This window comes from Barbus barbus, assembly GCF_936440315.1.
Source record: "Barbus barbus genome assembly, chromosome: 9".
NCBI lineage: Eukaryota > Metazoa > Chordata > Actinopteri > Cypriniformes > Cyprinidae > Barbus > Barbus barbus.
In genome coordinates this window covers 14,650,346-14,659,133 of record NC_136737.1, presented here as the reverse complement: position 1 = coordinate 14,659,133, position 8,788 = coordinate 14,650,346, and the positions used below count along the sequence as shown (strand labels likewise).

At 36.6% G+C, this 8,788-nt stretch overlaps 1 protein-coding gene across 2 annotated transcripts; it reads right to left on the bottom strand.

Annotated features, from left to right (window-relative positions):
• Positions 1–205: 205 nt before the first annotated feature.
• Positions 206–7,031, bottom strand: LOC306874540 (methyl-CpG-binding domain protein 3-like). Of its 2 annotated transcripts, XM_079424668.1 has the most exons (7): positions 6,809–7,031; positions 3,909–4,068; positions 2,773–2,910; positions 2,597–2,687; positions 1,472–1,649; positions 1,233–1,385; positions 206–1,133 (listed from the first exon to the last, which is right to left on the bottom strand). In XM_079424668.1, the coding sequence occupies exons 1-6, from the start codon at positions 6,820–6,822 to the stop codon at positions 1,238–1,240; spliced, it is 729 nt and encodes a 242-aa protein (XP_079280794.1). In that variant the 5' UTR covers positions 6,823–7,031; the 3' UTR covers positions 206–1,133; positions 1,233–1,237. The 2 variants fall into 2 exon arrangements, with proteins under 2 accessions (XP_079280794.1, XP_079280793.1); XM_079424667.1 differs by lacking the exon at positions 6,809–7,031 and having other exon boundaries at positions 3,909–4,225.
• Positions 7,032–8,788: the final 1,757 nt, after the last annotated feature.

Sequence of the window (8,788 nt, the reverse complement as noted above, 5' to 3'; positions counted from 1 at the left end):
CGTAATGGTAAGTTAACAGTTAATCCTCCAGCTAAGAGAGGGACATTTAAAACAGCTCTGGATCTGAACCATAAACTCTCTAAGCAGCTTAAAGTAGTGAAAACAAATGGATAGCAAATAAATGATAGCACTAACATAACGAAACATAAATAAATATTCTGTCAAGTGCAACATCTGTAGGATCATTGAAGAAAGAAACAGCCTTAATATTCAACACAAGAACATTTTATTTTGAGAAATGCGTGCTGCTGTGGGCTATGAATGAAACATTTTTAAAAAACATAGTTTTCGCCCCGTAACACGTTTAATTAAGTTGCTTATCACAGGATGATGTTTACACATCACTTTATATGAATTATGAGTCACATTTTATGAATCATCATTCACATTTGAATTTCAGGTTCAGACTGTGGGAATGTTATTCAGTGTCAAGTATGAATAGCTTATAAAGAAAAAAAACCAGGCCGTTTTAACAAGCACCAGATGAGTAAAACATAACATTTAAAGTAAAACAAAGCCATACCGGCACACTATGGCTTTTAACTGTTAATATGTTTATCAATGCCTCCCCAGTAAAACATTTGCATTGAGAATAACACATTGAAACTGAATTTAAACAGCATAATACTGATTTGCACCTTAGTTTCATTAACAAAGAGGGTAAAATATTGTGAAAATAAGAGAGAAGGTCAATATTTTTGCACAAACATGTTCCTTTCTCTTTTTGACAGAGCTTTAAACATTTTTAGTCACAGAGAATAATCAACTTATCAGTTTAGGTCAGCTGTGACAAAGTATAGCACCCACTAGAACTAGAGGACTGTATTTTTGACTTGATTGTCTTCTCCATATCAAATCCAAAAACCTCCTCTCAAAAAACATTTAATGCAGAAGGCAGTTCAACTGCTGAACTTTTCTAACATTTTGTTCTTTTAGAAAAATGTTTGAAAAAAAAAAAAAAAAAAAAAGTGATAAAACAGAAAAACGCCTGAAAATAGAGCCAACATTCTCAGAAAGATCCCAACTAAGGGGCGTATATGGATGGATATTCAGCGAAGCTGGGAGATCACGGTAACGTGGTGTGTGTTGATCAACTAGCGTCTGGGTTGGGAATTCAGACACATTTGAATGCCCTGTCAAAAAAAAAAAAAAAAAAAGAGGCATTTTGGTGACTATTTCCTTTAGGAAACAATAGCAGAAATACTGTCATTTTTCTTCAGCTATTTGCTTACCTTTGTTATACTTCCTGTTTATCATCATTGCAATTCCCCTCCTGTTTGAGTGTGTCGCCCTCACTAGTCGTTTCCTCCACGTGAGCCAACATGTCGGCCATCAAAGCCTCCTCCAGTCGCTTTCGCACGCTGTACACCAGCTCCTCTTGCTTTCTGTGAGCATAAAATTCAACTGTATCATTGCACTTACAAGAATTTCCCCACAGTGATACAGTGCATCATTCAGAGGGTTGAAGTACCTGATATCCTCGTCTGTGACGATGAAGGCCTTGCAGAGAGGCTGAGCCGTGTTGAGCCACACGCCAGGGTTCTTCTCCACAGCGGCGGACAGCTGGCCCGTGATGGGAGCCGCACTGGTGTGAAGAGCACTGGCAATAGCTGACAACAGGGTCTTATCTGTGCAACCAGGGCCCACTCCTTTAGTGACGTCAAAAGAAGAACATTAAAAGAAATTAATACTTTTGTTCAGCAAGGACACATGAATTTGACAAAAGTGAGAGTAAAGATATTTGTAAGGTTAGAAAATATTTATTTTTTCAAATAAATTGTCTTCTTTTGAACTTTCTATTCATTAAAGAATCCTGAAAAAAATCATGGTTTTCATCTGTTTTCAACTCTGATAATAAGAAGTAATAATAATATCTTCTTGAGCTGCAAATTTGCATATTCAAATGATTTCTGAAGGATCGTGTGACACTGAAGACTGGAGTAACGGCTGCTGAAAATTCAGCAAATTACTCAATTATTCAAACAGAAAATTTTATCTGGTAATAATATTTCACACTATTGTTAAGTTTTTACTGTAATTTTGATCAAATAAATGTAGCCTTGGTGAGCAAGAGACTTCTTTCCAAAACATCAAAAAATCTTACCAACCCCCAATTTTTTTAAATGTAGTGTATTTTTAAAAAAAAAAAAATTATATTTTTATTTATATTAATCATTAATTCTTAATAATTTTGTATATAAAAATAACATTTTATAAATAAAATGTCAAATAAAATATAAAGCAAATTTAAACTATTTGTAAAGTTCTCTGCACCTGTACAATTTTTGTGTATGAGTGTGTTTAGTGCTGCGCTTTTATTTTGACATTACCACATTGTCTTTTATTTTGAAACTGTCAACAGTTGAATTGAGTGTGTTCACCTGTTTCATGTTAGTGAACTAATTCCGGAGTATAAATATCCCTCTGTTTGGGCCTAGTCTGCTGTTGTTTATGTACTCTGGCTTACTTTTGATTAGTGTCTGTTTGCTTATCTCATTTTCTCCAGATTTCACAAAGTACTTGAATATTGACTTTCATTTATTCTTGATTAAAATAAACACACTTAGATTAAGTTCTTCATCTCGCCCAGACGTACCTTGTAAGCCTTTGGGGAGGTCCATTGTTTTCACCAACTCCTCTGCTATGTCAAAGGCATTGAGGCCACTCAACTTCTTTTCCCAAAAAAGCTGTTGATGCTAAGTATATTAGCATTGTGCCACTATGACAAAATACTGTTATTGCTAAATAAAACCTAGATTAGATGAGTGTTACCTGTCTGGGTTGGTCAATGGCCTTCTGTGGGTCCGTTTTAACCTTATTGCTGGGGTGGTTGGTGACTTTTGTGACAGGTTGTTTGAAGATGGAGGCCGTCTGTCGTACCGGGAGGGACGTATTCAGGTCGGGTTTGCCCTGTTAAAGATTACCGTGACAAAAAAAAAAAATTTCTGGTCTTTTACTGGATATTGTTGCAGGTAGACCAGCTTGAGTAGTAAAACTGGCTTGAAATAGTTCACCCAAAAAAAATGTGCTTGTCATGTACTCACCCTAAGGCTATCCAAGCATTTAGCATTACATCACTTTCTCACCAATGGACCTTCTGCATTTTGAATGGGTGCCGTCAGAATGAGAGTCTAAACAGCTGATAAAAGTATCACAAGTAATCCACATGAATACAGTCCAACAATTAACATCTTGTGAACTGAAAAGCTGCGTGTTTTTGAGAAACATATCCATCATTAAACCATTTTAACTTTAAAGTGTCACTTCTGGCTAAAGTTTAGTCCATAATTCATAACTCTTCCTCCAATGAAAAAGCCCATCCCCTGTTGTCTTCTTACATCAACATATTTGTTTAGAACCGTTTTGGACTGTTTTATAAACGGTGCATATTTCTCTCCTGATTCAGATGAGATTACATTTTCAATGGAGAAAGCAATGTTATAAATAGAAGACTAGTATTTTAGCTGGAAACAACGGTTTGATATTAACAACAACATCTTAAGGATGGATTTGTTATTACAAACACACAGCTTTTGTTTCACAAGACGTTAATTGATGACTGAAGTTGTGTGGATTATTGCAATGTTTTTATCGGCTGTTTGGACTCTCATTCTGACGGCACCCATTCACTTGATCCACATGATCCATTGGAAGCACGTAATGTGATGCTAAATTTCTCCAAATCTGTTCTGATGAAGAAACAAACTCATCTACATCTTGGATGACCTGAGGGAGAGTAAATTTTTGGCAAAGTTTCATTTTTGGGTGAACTATTAATTTAATTTGTTTTAAATGCCATGCATTTCTTCATAATGAATCAGTCTGCAGTTATAAATCTAGGATGATGAATAGGTTTTTCTGAATATGAAAATATTTGTTCAAATAACATTTATTCAGCGTCTGCAGACCTTAGTCTGGCTATTGTTGTCATATCGGGGTCTCTGTCTGGTCTTGTTCAGTTTGCTCATGAGCATCTTGCCTGTGCGGAAATCAAAGGAGCTGAGATCCATGGAGTTGCCAAGGTAACGGGCCAATTGAGGCTTGCTCCGGAACTTCTTCCCAGTGGGACTGGCGAAGGGGAGCAAAATAGGACACATGTCAGAGATTTGATAAACCCATATGGTTGCACATTTGGAAAGAGAATGGGTTATGGTGACGGCAGTTGCATACGGATATTAACACACAATATACGCAAACAATGACATGCAATGCCTAACTTGGAAAGAATTTTCATAAATCCCAAGCCTGTGATGACGAAATGACAATGTTATTAGACCATGAGTACTGAGAGGACTATAACGCTTTCTGCCTCTTAACATTGACAATTATGACAGCATTAAAATCACATTCAAAATGTCATTTTAATGCTAAAACACATATGAATTTATATGAATTCTGAATGAAAATACCTGTTTATTTAATAAATAATTGAATACAATTAAAACTCAATATTTGTAATTTAAGATTGCATATCTGAGCAGTATGTGCACAGAAAAGAAACACTATTCTTGATCTATTCTCACTTTTAAACACATGAATGAATACAATCCTGTACTCTGTCTAGGGTTTTCAAACACTTGCACTAGATGACTCCTTTTAAGTGCCCTAACAAGCTCTGTAAGCTGTCCTTGTCGATCTTCTCTGCCAAATGTTTGCATTTGTTTCACATAGTTTGAGATAATAGTAATCCTGTTTGTCTAGGTCTCAGTTGACGCTCTGCACTAAGCAGTTGCACTTCTGCATCTGAAGCAAACACAGTCCTTTAAAACACGATCCTCTGTTAAACGTTAGTTGACACAGGTGTGATGTAAAGATGAGTTCACTGAATACTCAGCATGATGAAGATTTCGTGCTTGTTTCAAGTTCATGCACAACTTTGGACAAACTTTTTTGGTTTTAGTCGATGGCTCTTCAAGCTTGTCAAGGCGTGCAAACATGTAATATAGATTTTTTTTAATTAAGTAATACAATACCACAAACTATACAAACGACCCGCCTCCCCCCTCTCCCGCCTCTGTTCTTCCTCTTCTTCCTCACCTCTGCTAAAAAAAGAACAGTCATGTCTTTTTATGACATGATGTTGCCTGGGAATCCTCGGAAAATAGGTTTATTCAGACCAGGAGACATAATTTGTTCAACTTAACAGTTGATAATACCAATGGAATAGAGATCCAAACCATTTTTGGTTCTTCAGGTGCCACAAATGGTGTAAAAAGTAAATATTTTGCATAAAAACTCAGTCAACTGTGAATATAAACAAATGCATTACTAGACATATTGACATTCACAAAATGAGACAATTTGTTCAATTTACCCACTGAATAGAGATCCAAACGAACCATTTTTTAAACTGGTTCTTTTGAACGGTTCTGCGGAAACAATTCTGTTAGGTTGGTGAATCATAAATGAAACAATGCAAATTTCACACATTTCTTCAAACCAGTTTGAAAATTCATTTGGCAAAAAGTTTTATTCAGAGCGACAATGCAAACAAATGTAAAGTTTCTCAAAAGAACTTTCAACTTTCTTACAACAGCCAATTTTGTTAAAACGAATCTGACTTGCCAACAGATAGGATGCCTGACTCACTTCTCAAATTGTGTCTTTTGAACAGCTTAAAAAAAAAAAAAAAAAAAAGTTACCACTGCAGACAAAGGTCTTTTTCTGTACATGTATTCATTTACTTACATTTAATTCTCTCTCTCTTCTTCAGCTGATATTTAGTGCACTTTGACTCTGACAAACCAGTAAAATAACTGTTATTCTAAACCAGTCTAGCCAAATCATTAGGAAAAAAAGGGCCGATTCTATTCACATACTCAATTGACATGCACCCCCACCCCCTTCTGAAATAAAGCACACAAAATCCTCTCCACAGCTGGGCCTACTTTCACATGACAATCCCCCCTCTGTCCTCATTACCTAACATTACACACATGGCTTTCCCTCTTCAATCCCAGCACTCCCACTTTTCACTCCACGAGACAGTCCATATCTGACATGCTTATTATCTAATGTTTTTACTAAATAACTACAAAAGACCTATATGTAGCAGTACAGTGTCCATTTTCACTAATGTTGCTTTGTCACTTTGCAAAACGTTCCGCCGTATGGCAGCCTCATCACTTTGGGCTCTTCTGCCGAATATAAGATCCCTCCGCTTGTAAAATAGGCTACACTTATGCCTCATACAGATGCCATAACCCTGTAGTGGCACTCGTGATATAATAAATGCATGCGTATTTTCGTCGCAGACATGCTGCAATTCCGGCATCTCTTTGTTACGTTACCGCAGTCTCATATTTTGCGTAACCTCGATCAATTGTGAATGTAAACAAATGCATTAACGTTAGCAGTAAAACCGGAGACATAGGCACACATCTTTTTTATCGAGAAACTGAATGAAAGCCTACGGTTGGTAAAACCTACATATCTTATGAACACCGCGCGCTAAAACGACAAAAACAGATGCTGCACCTGGTCGTTAAAACGAGGTTAAATAAACAGTTTATTTAGCAAAATCTTTAGTCTTTTTCACGTTAAGGCAAAACACGCTTCCAAATACTTAATTGTATATGTTCATGCATGTAGCCGTACTAATCATCACATTAATTAGTTTATCACATGCCATGCGCGTTTTCTTTCTTTAAGACCATCGCCGATTGAAAGCACAGCTCAAACTAGTAACTTAAGCCCCGGCGAAGCGGAGACTGGTCGACTCAAATCAACAAAAGCCATCGCTTTTCTCGTAAACCAGCACAGCTATAAATGCAGATGCGGTTTGTGATATTAAATCGCTTATACTTACTCGTTTTTCTCCATCGCGCATTCTCTGTTGGTGTCGCCTTTTTTTGTGAATGTTAAATCCCCCTCTCTTCCTCTATACTTTCACTCCCCTCCCCCTTCAATGAGACAAATGAAAGACATTATGCCCGATTAGGGTTGACTTAACGAGACAAAGCCCTGCGATAGTCGGGTAACCATAAACCACACGATCACAATACAATGCGTTGTTTAATCGAAGAAAGTGTATTTTCATATTATACAGGTCACTAATTTATAGGCTACGTGAATTAGCTTTGTTTGTTGCATGCACAAATTACCATGTAAGCGTCATTTCAGTTGTTCTTCAAAACCATGTAAGATTTTATCTTATTATTATTATTATAGTACAGTTCATTACTTGTCCTCTAACTTAGGTTCCTGTTTAAGAAGTTGTTCAGTAGGTTTCCTGCACGAGTGGGATTTTAAAAATCCTGCAGGAAATCCCATCCTGTGGGATTGTACTGGAATACATGTGCATGGGTTTTTCTTTTGAGGATTCTGGGAAAACGTCTTTTTTTTTTTGTTAGAAAGCGAGATGCCTCGTCAAAGAGGCGCTGATTTCCATCAACATGGTGTAAAAAAAACATGTATCTCATTAATTATAATCCACTAGCCTAATGACACGTGCATAGAGAAACATTACCATTTAGTAACGCAATATAACACTTGCAGGTAAATCTTTCATGCTCATGAGTGATGTGCCAAGCATAAAACCATTTCCAACTCCCTGTACAGACAACACCATGCTAGTCTGATTAACACAAACATCCCGTCGAACCCATTAGGACATGATATTATTCAACACATATATAAGTCTTAAAGTGGCAGATCTTGGGTGTTTATGGCTGAATGTCGCCTCACCAGCGCCGTCTACTGGCTAGACAAAGCATCAGATATAATAGTTTCCTGTAAAAATGCACAGCAACCGATTTCCGTGGATCCATAGGAGTTGGACAACTAGTCGTCCTTCTTGAATTTGCCTTTAATGAAGGGAACATAATCCAGAATCAGCCGCCAGTCTGTAAAATAGACCACAGCCAGCCCACCAACTGTACCCCATCCGACCAGCGTGGGAACCCTGAATTTCAATAAAATAAAAAATTATATGTCAAAAATGACTAATTAATAGCATGCTATTCTAAAATTATAACAGTGGAAACATGCTGAATGCCACATTATATACTGCTGGACTATTAAATGAATATCCTGTTCTACTTAAATGATTATTAAATTAAGGATGAACTTACCACGTTCTGGCAATGGAGACATATTTGGGTCCGAAACGCTTTATTATTTTTTGCTTCATATCACTAACTTTCTCTCTCTGTTTGGTTCAGAAGGTAAACAAGTTCAAATGGCTGTTTCAGGACCCTGGGCTGCCCGTTATTAGCCTGATAGAAAATTCTGGAACTGTGGTGACTGTATTTGCATAAAACAGATCTGTAGAGTGTAAATAACAACGTTTTAAAATAAGGCTTTGCTATGAAAATGGCGTAAAATGCTGGTGTTGTGTAATGAATTGTCTTGAACAAAGTTTGTTAAACGCACGGGGGATATTTAGCTCACGAAAAAGCCATTAAGATGGTAAGAGAGAGAGAGAACTGCAACAAAATATTATTTATTTAAGCCCTTTTTACCCTAGCCCTTTTAGTTTTCACTCATTTTATTAAATTCATTAAATTCTTAAAATACACATGCTCCTACTCTAATGTAAATGTTGTTTGTCTTTTGTTTGTACACGAAAAATTGAGTTTAAAAAAAGAACAAAAATAGCTAGATCTTGTCACTTCCGGTCTGGACATTTTATCAGTCCACCTGCAAACAAAAGTTTAGTTACCTGGGTACTAATGAGAAAGAACTAGTCTAAAAGAAATACGCAAATTTCGATGTAGCCTATGGCATCAAATATTTGTTTTGCTCTGCAATTTTTTGTTATGATTGATTTAAAGGCCCCAAGACTGTT

Bases quoted from the DNA above. Each gene is read 5' to 3' on its own strand.
- LOC306874540 (XM_079424667.1), bottom strand. From the start codon at position 4,097: ATGTGTCCTATTTTGCTCCCCTTCGCCAGTCCCACTGGGAAGAAGTTC. The intron at 2,911-3,908 runs GTCTGCAGACGC...AATCTTTAACAG, and splicing joins ACAACAATAGCCAGACTAAG to GGCAAACCCGACCTGAATAC. The intron at 1,650-2,596 runs GTACGTCTGGGC...ACGTCACTAAAG, and splicing joins CCTCCCCAAAGGCTTACAAG to GAGTGGGCCCTGGTTGCACA.